A 13763-nucleotide genomic window follows, 5' to 3' on the forward strand; every position below is an offset into this window, starting at 1 on the left:
TAAGGAGACTAAGACAAATGCATTACTGAGGAAATTCTCTGTTACACTGATTGCAGAGACACGTTTAAACATATTTTGTTTAGACTAAACCTATATATTTATGAACTGGTATCGAAGTAGGAATACTTTTTTGACTAACTTTAATATAGTCCATTTATTGCTTTTGGTGTAGGTGATTGAACAGTCAATCACCTACACCAAAAAGAAGAATACTAATTTATTTGGTATCGTTTTGTTGTTGTTGTTAGGTGTTACTGAGTTGGTTATGATTCATAGCGACCCTGTATAAAGTTTTTGAGGAGCAGCTGGTGAGTTTGAACTTCCAACCTTGCAATTCAAATGACGTGCGTTCCAGTGCTTATCCTACAGCACCACACCAGGACTTCAATATTGTTTTAGAATATGTCAAATTATCCTAAGATCTCCAAAAGTATGGTTTACATACATGGATGAACATAAAAATAAAATACTAACAGTGATGTGTTTCTTTTAATGTGCAGAAGAAATACATAGTCAAAATAACTCCATTATTTATGGATGCCATTGCTTATGAATGAAACAAAATTTTAAAAATGAGTTCACTAATAGTAGATTTTAAAAAATGTAACTAAATGATGTTATAACTGGTGGTGGTTATGTGCCGTGGAGTCGGTTCCGACTCATAGCAACACTGTACAGGGTTTCTGAGGCTGTAAATCTTTACAGGAGCAGAGTCATCTTTCTCCCACGGAACAGCTGGTAGTTTTGAACTGCTGACCTTGCGGTTCACAGCCTGATTCGTAACTGCTATGCTACCAGAGTTATAGGTATACACACAAAAAAAGCAAGAATCATGAATGCGATCATTGAATAATTGGAAAACTATATCCAGAAGTTGGGACAGACAGAGCTGTATCACTGTCTTGAAAGGAGTGAGAAAACACCCTGCTACTCTGTTTCTGACTTGGTATCATAGAATATAGCCAGCTGAGGGGTACCTGGAAAACAGTCTTGGTTGGTTTTAATATGGTGCCCAATGATTTGCAGCTTTACTTCTGTGCACAGCTTGGTTTCTGACCACTAGCAGAGCCTCTTATGTCAAGGTCAACACTTTACTCTCATGTTCTGTCCTTAGGGGATATTTACTCAATGTTGTGAACAACTTACACTTATATACTTGAGTGAACAGAGCATCTTTAACACCAGAAAAGCAGGCCTGGAAAATAGAGGCTAATTTTTTTTATAAGTGAATTTGTGTAAGTTCGGACTAAAAATGCAAGCCTTGAGAAAGTGATTTGTTTTTATTTTGGTTATAAAGGCAGAGAATGTCAGAAAAATTTATGTGCTTATTCTGCATACTTGAATTCAGAAATTGAAGTAATCTTTACCACAAATGGTGCTAAATGTTTCAACAAGAACCAATTTGTCCAGTTTCATTTTGAGTATTATCTTTACCAGTGATTTTCAATCCTCTCTACACAAAACAAATTGCTCAAGAAGTTGTTTTTTTGTTTTGAAGTAGTGATGTCAATATTCCATCGCATATAATGGTATCAGAATATCAGGTGAAGGAAACGTGGACCATGTTGTATTTTGTCAATGTGGTTTTGAATTGCCATATTAGCACATTAATTTTTACAACTATAAGAAATTTAAGGAATCCTGGTGTGGTGCTGTAGGAAAAGTGCTCTACCATAAGGTTGGTTTGAACCACAATGTCAGTGGTTCAAACTCACCAGTCGCTCCTCGCAAACCTTACACAGGGTCGCTATGAGTCGGAACCAACTGGACAGCACTTAACAATAACAACAAGCAATTTAAATATAACACAATTTTTTAAACTAGATTTTCTAACTTGCTTTTTGTAAAGCATGGTGGATCTATAGGACAAACACTGAGCTGCAAACCCAGACGGGTGGTGGTTCGACCCCACTAGCTGCTCCAAGGCAGAAAGACGAGGCTTTCTCTTCCTACATACATTTACAATCTCAGAATCCCTATATAGGGTCACTATGAGTTGCAACCAACTCAACCGCACCTAACCACCACAACAACTTTGTTTTCATAATTTATCATGTACCCTTATAAAGAAATGGAGCCAATGAAGTCTGCACAACTTGAACAAGGGCATTTTTCTTTTTTCTTAAGTTTTTATTGTGAATTTAGTGATAGTTTACATGGGGGAACATCAGTTTTACATTCATCGTTTCATTGCAATGATTACACTCTCCTCTGTGCGTCCTCATTCAACAGAATTTGCTGCTTTTCCCTCTGCGTTTTTTTTTTAAATTATTTTTTCATTTTTTGATGGCGGTGGGGGGTGGGTGTACACAAAAACACTCAGGAATATATAATAATTTAAACAACCAAAGGACACATTCTGCAAGCCTGCCCCACTGGCCACTAGCACCTGGCATCTCACAGCCTTTCTCTTTTCATGAGTCTAAAGTTCTCAGCTGCTCTCTTTCTCCATGCCTTCATCTCTGTCTCCATCTCTGGTGTCACTGCTTCCCTGGATACGGTTTCACATTCCACTCATGCTCTTCTCCCTTGATGGTCCTAGGGTTTTCTGTTCCTGGACTGTAAGATTAGCTATTCTCCTCTTTTTGTTACAAAGCGTCTACATTAACAGTTGTGACAGTCACAATTAGTCATGATAACAATTACTCACTACTGAATCCTAAGAATCTTATCCCCATCTCCTTTTATTAGACCCATCTAAACAAGATGAAAACTATTCAGTGGGGATTCCACCTTTCCCTACATACTCTGAAACTAAACTCCCTCTTGAAAACTTGTAAGTCAGTCACTTAATGCCTTTGTAGACCCTCACACTTTAGGTATTCAGTGTCTAAGTTGCCTGTTTTCATCAACCCTGTATATAGCGGGGATAGGATTGATCTTGGATGTGAAGACTTCTTCCCTCTCAGTTGGTATTTTCTCTGGTAGCGTAGTGGTTACGAATCGGGCTGCGAACCTTAAGGCCAGCAGTTCGAAACTACCAGCCGCTCCGCAGGAGAAAGATGAGGCATTCTGCTCCGGTAAAGATTTACAGCCTCGGAAACCCTGTACAGGGTCGCTATGGCTCGGATCCGACTCGACGGCACTTAACAACAACAACAACAACATCCATTAGGATAGGTCAAGTTCCCCAAACTGTAGCAATTTACACTTGTTTCCTTTTTCGGGTGTTCGTGTGCATCTCCCCTCACTTCACATCAGCTGGGTGCTTTTCTCTCACCCCCAGTCCTTTGTGGCTATGTCCTTTTCCACAGGCTCAGGAATCCACAGGTCTCACCACACTTTGGACCAACCAACCAAGCCCTTCTCTTCTCTCTCTCATCTTCAGGTCTATGGAATGAGGTCAAACTTGGCCCATATCTTCATTGCTGCTTTTCCCCTCTTCCACTCACCAGGAGACCAATATGGTTGCCAGCACGCTTACATGTCTCTTCATGTGATCCCTCTGACTCTCATTCTTGGAGTGGGGTGGGGGGGTTTGTCCCAAAGGGACTTGATTATTTGCCTTGATGGCTCCGCAGCAAGCAACTTACTTGTTCTTGTAGTAGCCAATCAAACTGCCATTTTTGTTTCGGATTTTTCCTACTGGTCTTTCTTTCAAGAAATATCTTCTATTCCTCTATATATTCCAGGCTGGTCTGCTTGTCCTTTCAAGTGGGAATGTCCTACCTCAGAAAGTTCTGGATGGGGCTCAGGATTCCTATAGACTACAAAGCCTCCACAGGAAGCCTATTTCACTGGGCAAGTTCTAGAACCCCTTTTAGGTATGCCAATCAGTTATAGGCTGAAGATGGGCTTATAAACTTTCTGTAATCTTATTTCCCGATATTCCTTTCTGTCCCACTTAATTGTCTATTTTACAGCAGTAGGCAAGGAAAACCAATATTCATAAGACAGTCAAGTATCTTAACATTATTTCCCCTCTTTTACTCATTCAGTCTATCCTCAATCCCTGTATCACTGAGCTCTGTTGTTCCAAGGTTAAGCATGCATCACTATTAAGCTCTGTTCCATTTAGCCCATGCAAACCTGCCTCCATGCTTCCCTATCTATCTTGTTCTTGAACAAGGACCATTTTCAGTAAATATTACGACATATACAATTTTACAACAATAGCACTAACAACCAAAAAATATGTATGTGATAAAATAGGGAGATTCAAAAGTTTGTGGAAAAACTCCATTATCTTTTCATTACATTTTCCCATTAACTTTTTGAAGTCTTCTCATGTGTACACATTCTTCCTATACATATATATGCATGTATACACCTTCCTATACATCTATATGCATACATATGAGGAGACTTCAAAAAGTTGGTCTCTCCATGTGCAGAAGAAAGAAGACTGATAAGAATTGAAGATGTTTTGAATCAATGAATCTAGCCAACTAATGGAACATCAGTCTGCATGACTATGAGACCAGAACTAGATGGTGCCCAGCTACCACTACCAACTGCTCTGAAAAGAATCATACTAGAATGTCCTGGATAGAATGGTAGAATATGTGAAACAAAATTCAAAATTATTTTTAAAACAGCAAAACAAAACCAGGATTACTGATCAGAAAGACACTGGAGGAATCTGAGAATAGGAACCTTGATCACCCTTCAGGTATGGAAAGGAACTCACCCTGTTGGCTCTACTTTCAGCCAAGCAGTAGATAGGTATAAAGATGGAACAACAACATTAGTAAAATATACCTACTATAAATGATGTCATGGGCAGTCATTCAAAATCAATGTATCTAAGAACAAAGTTGAAAAGGTGGGTAGAATAGAAATAGGAGCCACAGGAAGGAAGTGTGGTAACTATTGTTCTATGGAGGGGATTGCAATCATTGAGATGAGACAAAGTGCATTATCTGTTGAATACAAAACTGATGATCTTGTCTGTAAACCTTCACTCAATTCACAATAAAAAAGTTAAAATAGTAATAATAAATTTCTGCTGAAACCCTGGGAAAAAATGGAATTAAAAGGTAATGGAACTTTTCTACAATTTTTTTTGAGAACCCCCAATATGTTGTTGTTTTTAAGTGCCTTTCAATTGGGTCCATCTCATAGCAGCCCTAGGTACAAGGAACAAAGCACTGCCCAGTCTGTGCTAGCTTCACAGTTGATGTGTTTGAGCCCATTGTTGTAACCACTGTGTCACTCCATCTCATTGCGAGCTGATCCTCTAACTTACCAAACAAGATATCCTTCTCCAGTGACTGGACCTTCCTGATAGCATGTCCAAAGTTATGTCTTGCCATCCTCACTTCCAAGGAGCATTCTGACTGCACTTCAAGACAGATTGGTTCTTCTGGCAGCCCACTTTATATTCAATTTTCTTAGCCAAAACCATAATTCAAGGACATCAATTCATATATAGTTGTTGTTGTTAAGTGCCATAGAGTTGGTTCCAACCCATAGAGAAACCTGTATAGGGTTTCTGTGGAGCAGCTGGTGAGCTTGAACTACCAACCTTGCAGTTCAAACAGCTTTGCAGTCTGACGCATTAACCCACAACATCACACCAGGACTCCCCCAAGTATATTAGGAAAATGAAAACTCCATGGATTAGGTCGGACACACCTTAGACCTCAAGGTAACTTCTTTGCTATTTGACATTTCAAAGAGATATTTTGAAGCAGATTTGCTGCAGCAGTTTTGCACAATGTAATATGTCATTTTATTTTTTGACTGCTCCTTCCATGGGTGTAGACTGTGAATCCAAGTAACATGAATATTTTTATAGATTAAATCTTTTCTCTGTTTATCATGATGTGCCTTTGTGTTGAGGTATAATCCACATTGAAGGCTTTAGTCTTTGATTTTCATAAGTACATGCTTCACATCCTCTTTGCTTCCAGCAAGCAAGGTTGTGTTACTTGTCTACCGCAGTTGATGAGTCTACAACCAATCCTGATGCTGTGCTCTTTTTCATATAGCTCCTCGGATTATTTGGTCAGCATACAGATTGAATAAGTATGGTGAAAGGATACAATCATGACACACACCTTTCCTGATTTTAAACCATTCAGTGTTCCCTTGTTATGTTCAAACAACTGTCTCTTTGTCTATATACAGCTTCTGCATGAGCACAATTAAGTGTTCTGAAATTTCCATTCTTCAAAATGGCATCCATATTTTTTTTTTTTATGATCCATACAATAGAATTATTTGAATAGTCAATAAAACACAGGTAAACAACTTTCTGTTAAACTCTGTTTTCAGCCAAGATCCATCTGACATCAGCAATAGTATCCCTGGTTCCATGTTCTTTTCTGAACCCATCTCGAATTTCTGGCAGTTCCTTGTTGTGTGATTGCAACTATTTTTTAATTATCTTCAGCAAAATTAAAATTTTCTATGATTTTCACATTCTACTGTATCAACTTTTTCTGTACTTGGCATAAGAATGTGTCTCTTCCTGTCAGCTGGCCAGGTCTTACAAATTTCTTGTCATAGAAAAGTGAGCATTTCTAGCACTGCATCCATTCCTTGAAATATCTCAAATGGTATTCTGCCAATTCCAGGGATGCACTTTTTCACCAGTGACTTTAGTTCAGCTTGTAGCTCTTCCTTCAATATCTTCAGTTCTTGATCACATTCTAGCTCCTAAATGGTTGAATATCAAGCAACTCTTTTTGGTACAGTAACTCTATTCAGTGTACTCCTTCCACCTTCCCTGGATAACCCTAACATAACCTTGTGGGATTGACTTACTGTGTTTGAGGGCTTAGAATCATAGCATCACGTGAAAACTTAGTCAATTGGTATAACATAGTTCATGTTTGGAGAGTAGCAGCTGGGGTCTTTAAAGCTTACAAACAGTCATCTAAGATGACTATTGGTCTCTATTCATCTGGAGCAAAAAAGAAAGATGGAAACCAAAGGCTCAAAGAAGAAATAACTCTGCAGGCCTGCATGAACCATGGCCTCATCTATCCTGAGACCAGAAACATTAGATGGTGTCCTGCTACCATAACTGACCAGGGACACAATAGATGGTCACAGATTGAATGAGAGAGAAATATATCATTGATAGGTGGGAAAGACCTAAAAATAAAAGCCTAATTTGCTGATTACTAGACTAGTAGAGACTAGAGGAATTCTCTAGACAGTTGCCTTGAGAAACCCTTTAAACTTGGGACTGAAACTACTTTCAGAGGTCACCTTTTAACTAAAGAGCAGACTAGTGCATAAAAATAGACAATATCAACAATAAGTGCAGAGCTCTTTTTTTTTTTAAAAAAATGATTTTTATGAGAACAACCAGTAAATTTTTACCCTAAAGCAAAGATAGATGGCATGAAGAATCAGGGAATCAAGATTACTAGGCGTTGAACAACCGGAGTGGAAATAATGAGAATGTTGACACAGTGTGAAAAATGTAACTAATGTCACTAAACTATATGTGGAAATGGTAACATAATTTTCAGTGAAAACTTTCACCCAAAACACAATAAAATAGTATTTTTAAAAAAAAAAACAAAACAGGGAAACAAGAAGTGGATGTGATGATGCTTCTCTTAACCTCTGAGAGCCCCTGACACAGTTTCTTACCCTAATCATGTTCTACTTAACCTTGACTAACTTGAAGGTGATTCACTCCTCTAATTTCTGAGTAGTCCCTGGGCACTTCACGTAGATTAAAAATGGTTACAAATTTTAATCACTCCACCTATCAATGATGGGCCTATTTCCCATACACTTTAATCTAGACTGACCTGTGATGGCTTTGGCCAATGTAGTATGGCTGAAATGATGAAATGCTTGTCTTAGACCTAGGCAAAGAGTTCTGGGTCACTATTTCAGAAAGCTGACTGTTCATTTGCAGAGACCACAAAGAAACACCCTGATACTATAAGGAGAGGGAATAGCCCCAGTTGTATCTAGCCTTCCAGTTATCCTCACCAAAGTATATCCTAAACTTCTCCTTAAGTAGAATCAGGCAAACACTGTTACTAGTTGTGACAAAGGAGGGAAAACACCTTCATTTGGTGAAGAACTACTTATGTCCACACAGAACTCACAGAAAATACTCATGATTGTGTGGCTTATTAAAGAAGTGAACAGAGAACAATTCAGGATCAGAAACTAAGGATACAGTCATTCTCCAGTCAGGAAAGCCTCTTCTTACTGTATTACAGGTACATCTCAGTCTTGTCTCTGGCCTCTCAGCCATATGGTCTCATGGTCTTTGCCTTGCTCAGACATGTGTTACAAAGCTCATTTATTGCTGTCTGTAAATGCCCAGAGGTCACATTTTTGGGCAGGGATCTCATACTCATTCATGATTCATCTTTCTTGATGGTCTTGGATCGTCTGTTTCTGCTTCTAAAATGGATTCTTTTAAACTTAGCTTGATGACAGAATTTACCAATCCCCACATTATAGTCCCATATAGCCTATTTGCATGATCATACCCAATTGTTTGGTGGGAGTTATGAGGACCAGAGTAGAAGACCCATATTTCACTGTACCACAACTAGCTAAGGTATGTATAACTTCTTAATTTTTTCTATAATACCCATAAGTATACACATATATAACAACCCACACTATATTTTTTTTGTGTGTGATTTGGGCAAAAGTTTACAGGGCACATTCATTTTCCATTCAGCAATTCATGCATATTTATTTTTATAATATTGGTTGCAATCCCCATGATATAACAGCACTCTTCCCACATCCTCCCTGAGTTCCTGGCTCCATTTGTTCTTCTCCATTGCTTCCTGCCTTATGAGCTTTATCTCTAGGCAGATGCTTCCCTTTTGGTCTCCTATAGGTGACTGTTCTAAGAAGTGCATACCTTCCTGGTGCTGTTTACCTTTTCAGCCTGTCTATTGTTTGGCTGAGAGTTGAGCCAGAGGGATGAGTTCAGTACCTGTAAACTTATTCTTTTTTCTTTTAATTATTCTGAGTTTTGTTCCATATTTCTTTCCTACCTTACCCAGGACCTCCTACTGTGATCTGTTTCAGAGAGGTTGGCAGTAGTAGCCAGATACCATCTAGTTCTTCTGGTCCAGGGTCTTGGAGATGGGGGATCATGTAGCCCAATAATCCTCTGTAGTTCAATTGTTTCCATGTGCCTTTCATTTACTTCACTCTTGTTTGCTTGGTATGGGGAGAGACCAATAGTTGCATCTGAGATGGCAGTTCACAAGCTTTAAAGACTCCAGCTAATATTTGCCAATAGACATAGAACATTGTCTTTATTTTTTGGTTTGCTATTAATTTCTTCTCTATTATCTGTCATACTTTCCACTGTGACTACTTCACAATATTTATGCCAATTGACCTTGGTGTCTCAGTTCTGAGAGTATGGTTTTCAGCTCCCAGTTCAAGCAGGTCCAACAACTCATTCCTTCAAGGTTTCTCGTTATGACTAAGAAGTTTTCCTAGCTTTGCCCCATACATTTACAGAATATTTAAATAACATGTGTAGAAAAATACACATATTTGTGGGTGTAGTCCTATTCATCACTTTCCCACACCTGTTCAACTTGTGTGTCTACCTATGACTCTTTTTTTATTGTAAAAATTCCTTGTGATGTGTTTTAATGTTCTTGGCTACTCAATAATTATTTCTTGCAGGATTTAATGAACCCAAATATCTACAGATATCCATTTATCAAGTTCCTATATCCAAGGTACCATTCTGGTTATCCAGTGGTGAACAAAGCAGAAATGGTAGACATTAGCTCTGTTGTTGTGGGCTAACAGGTGCTAAGAGAACATTGGCAAATATGTTAGGAGTGTGTGTGTGGCAAGGGGTATAAGAATAGCTTTTGAAGGAAACATAGTAGGGAAAATGAATGAGAACCACAACGAATGAGTGTATGGGGAGGAAGCTATTTAGATAAAAAGCCATAGAAGAATCCCCTTCTGAGCTCCTGTCACTCAAATTTTGTAATGTGATTTGGTCATCCTCAATTTTCATATAGGGATCTGGTCTTTGGAACCTTACCATGTCAGTATGTGAAGAGTAGATGTACTAAATCTTTATTTCAATACTTTAACCTATAATAAAATATCGATCTCAAGTACCTTTAATGATAGATATCTTCTGCCTCCTGAGGTGACCCATTACATTTCTGACTACCTCTAATGTTAATGTTTTCTTATTTTGAACTAAAAAAATAAATACCTTCTACTTATTGATCCTAAGCCTATCAACCTAGAAGTTACACAGATTAAGCAATGCATGTCTGATGGCTGCTATCTTCTCAGCAGACAAATAGGTTATGAGTAAAGGAGAGTTGGTAGCATAGTGGTTACGAATCAGGCTGCAAACCTCAGGGCCAGCAGTTCGAAACTACCAGCTGTTTCATGGGAGAAAGATGAGGCTTTCTGCTCTTGTAAAGATTTACAGCCTCGGAAACCCTGTGCAGGGTCACTATGAGTCGGAACCGACTCCACGGCACATAACAACAACAACAAAGGGAGAGTTGAATTGAAAAAAGAGGGTTTGAAGTAGTCACAGTGGAAAGTATGACAGATAATAGAGAAGAAATGAATAGCAAACCAAAAACGGTTGCCACGCAACAGTGACTGTCAATAAAATAGCAGCATTGTTGATAACTGGCTTCAGCAATGTTGTGCTTACTCAGACCAAGCACACAGAGAATAGCAGTGCAGAGATCCAGAGCTTGAAAGAGGTACAAGGTACCTAGCAGAAATGGACCACGTAAGTTTAAATTCAATGCAATAAACTTCACTAACTACTTCACTGACTCCTGGTGTGGCACTGTAAGAAAACCACTGGACTGCAAATCACAAGGTTGGTGGTAGAAACAAACTAGTTGCTCCTTGGAAACCCTATGCACTTAACAACAACAACAACAAAACTACTGTAAGCCTGACCCAACTGACAAAATTAAGCAATTAGGAATACCTTTAGGGGAACATTACTAATTTTTTTAAATAACTTGCATATAGAAATTTCTATTTTAATGTCAATTGTTCCAGCTGCCTAGAATGACTCATGCACAAGCTGTTGCTGTTAGCTGCTCTGATGTCAATCCCACAGCAACCCCATGAACAATGTTATCAGATAATAGTGATCCATTAGGTTTTCATTCATAGATTTTCACAAGTAGATTGCCAGTCTTCTCTTCCTAATCTTTCCTTTTCTGGAAGTACCACTGAAACCTGTTCAGCATCATAGTAACATGCAAACGTCCATTGAGAGACAGGTGGTGACAATATATGAGGTTCTTTGGCTGCGAATTGAACCCTAGGCACGCACATAAAAGTGAGAATTCCACCAATGAACCACCAATGACCCATGAAATGCACATATATTCTGCAAATAAATAAAAGACATCTTACCTTTACAAACTTTGCAACAGCTATGAGACAAGGTAATCTGTTGAGACTCTGGACAATCCAAAGCTGGACAGCCTGAACTCTCAATAAGCTTCATGGTCTGGTCCTATTGGACAACAAAATAGACATATTTCAATCTTCTTAGTTAGAGTTCTTAATACTTTTCCAGTTCCAACATCTTTGTTGTTGTTGTTAGGTGCCAGCAAGTCAGTACTGACTCATAGAGACCTTATGCACAGCAGAATGAAACACTGCCTGACCCTGGGCCAACCTCACTACTGTTGCCATGCTTGAGTCCATCAATACTGCCACTTGGCCAATCCATCTCATTGGGGGGTCTTCCTCTTTTTCTCTGACCCTCCACCTTACCAACATCTTTTATAGGAGAAACTATTTTAATTCTCAGAACTTCTGTACAGGCCAAAGGTGTACTCCTAAAATGAAAGCACAACTAGAATGTCTTCCAAAATGGACAAGCAGAACTGGGAATCAGAGTATACTGCTGCAGTCCAGTCTACAATTTGCCAAGCATCTTGAAAATCCTGGAAAGTTCTGTTGGTTTGACACACATTTGCAAATCCAGATGTTAATTGTAGCAAAAATATAGCTTGAATTAGATGTACAATTTATTCTGAGGATAAAAAAAAATCCAAAACAATAGACAAAAACTAAAGTTCTTAAACGTGATCATTTCAAAGTTTTATAAACTATTATAAAGAGATTTTCACAGGTGATTCTCATAGGTAAGGAATACTAGGGGAAATGTGCGCAGGGTCCATGTCTCCCTGGTGAATGAACGCCTAGCACATTTTCTGGCATATAGTTGGCACTCAAAAAAAGTACTGAACAAATAAATAGGCCACTGTAAAATCATTATAGCTTTAGCAACCAAGAATAGATAAAATCCTTCTCAAAAAGAAACTGCCCCACCCCAAAAAAAAACATATATATGACTAACTATACAACCCCCTGACCTAGAAGCAAACAATTGACTTCTATATTATCAATCTCCATTATTTTTAGAACAAAGGTCATTAACTATACTATGTTATTGCTTGCAGTACATAAGTAATGAACTAACTCTTGGAACTTGCAGGCTTCTATTTTGACTATAGATTGAATAGTTTAGATTTTTTTGGATGTCATTCCTATCACATACGGTTTTCATGCATCGGCCTGTTTTCTGGCTTACTTTTATAAAAGATTTTTTTCTGAGTTATAGTCTCTAATACAGAGAGTGGCAGAAGACATGGATACAGTGTCAGAGGTTTAATGAGGGTAACTAGCGCCCAGGGGCAATCTCTAAATTTGTATTCTCCCAACTCCTCTAATTTTCTGGGTGCCTCCTAATCCCCTACTTCAGTGCATTCCTAATCCTCTCACTGTCTTCCCAAAGGCTTCATGTAGAGGAGGGTGTGAGAGGGGTAGAGGTAGAGGGTAGATTCATGCTAACCTCATCTGGCACCCCTTCTGACCAGTGCCTACAGGCAAGTGCCTCCCTCTGCCCCTCCTCTGTAAACTGGAGTCAAATGCTTTGGTTTGACAGTAATATCTTATCTGGGAATCTCTGTGTCTGCTGAACTCAAAGACTTCCAAGACACATTTTTAAAGCCAATAAAAAGGAGAGCACAGGGACCAAAATTAATGGTCCAGAGAAAGAAAGAGTGAAAGCTGTCCACTACATAAAATTATAAAACTAGACTATGGTCTAAAACACAGAAGAAACAATAGAAGTCCTTAATGTTAGAAAATCACTTGATAATTTTACAGCAGCTTATGATAATATGTAATGTTGCCCATCAGTAGACATTAGTTACAGATGGTTCTTAAGCACATGTAAGTGTATAAGGCACACAAGATTTTGATGACTTATACAATAAAACAACACAAATTATTTCATTAATTATTAAACATTAATTACATGTCATAATTATAATGTTATTCATATATAAGTTTAAATATAGACATTACAGCTCAGTAAAAATTACATAGATGGCTTGTATCATATTCCTACTGGGCAGTTCTATACCAGAGAGCAGGAAATTGTGACTTTTGTTTGAGCGAATACAAAGTAACATTCACTCATTCATCAAATATTTACTGCGTACCTACACTGCTAGCTACATATTGTTGTGGTTGTTGTTAAGTGTTGTTGAGCGGCTGGTGAGTGAACCACCGACCTTGTGGTTCTAACTGACCTTGAGGTTGAGTGCTTATCCTACAGCACCACACCAGGACTCCACTAGCTATGTATGTTGTTGCTGTTAAGTGCCATCAAGTCAGTTTCAACCCATAGTGACCCTGTTTCCAAGGAGCGGCTGGTGATCTTGAACTGCTGACCTTGTGGTTCATACGACTTTGCAGTCCAGTGCATTAAACCACAGTGCCTTGTTGTTGTTATGTGCCGTGGAATCTGACTCATAGCCACCCTGTACAGGATTTCT

The 13763-nt window shown here is 38.6% G+C and overlaps 1 protein-coding gene across 3 annotated transcripts in view; it reads right to left on the reverse strand.

Moving 5' to 3' along the window:
* Positions 1-13763, reverse strand: part of NELL2 (NEL-like 2 (chicken)) — a 646329-nt gene that overhangs the window by 333425 nt on the left and 299141 nt on the right. For all 3 annotated transcript variants that reach the window (XM_006865319.1, XM_006865320.1, XM_006865318.1), the window contains one exon: positions 11323-11425. In XM_006865319.1, coding sequence (XP_006865381.1) covers positions 11323-11425 — 103 coding nt within the window. The remainder of the gene's footprint in view (positions 1-11322; positions 11426-13763) is intronic.

The sequence above is a fragment of the Chrysochloris asiatica genome, unplaced genomic scaffold (genome assembly GCF_000296735.1).
Source record: "Chrysochloris asiatica unplaced genomic scaffold, ChrAsi1.0 scaffold00077, whole genome shotgun sequence".
NCBI classification, from domain to species: Eukaryota; Metazoa; Chordata; class Mammalia; order Afrosoricida; family Chrysochloridae; genus Chrysochloris; species Chrysochloris asiatica.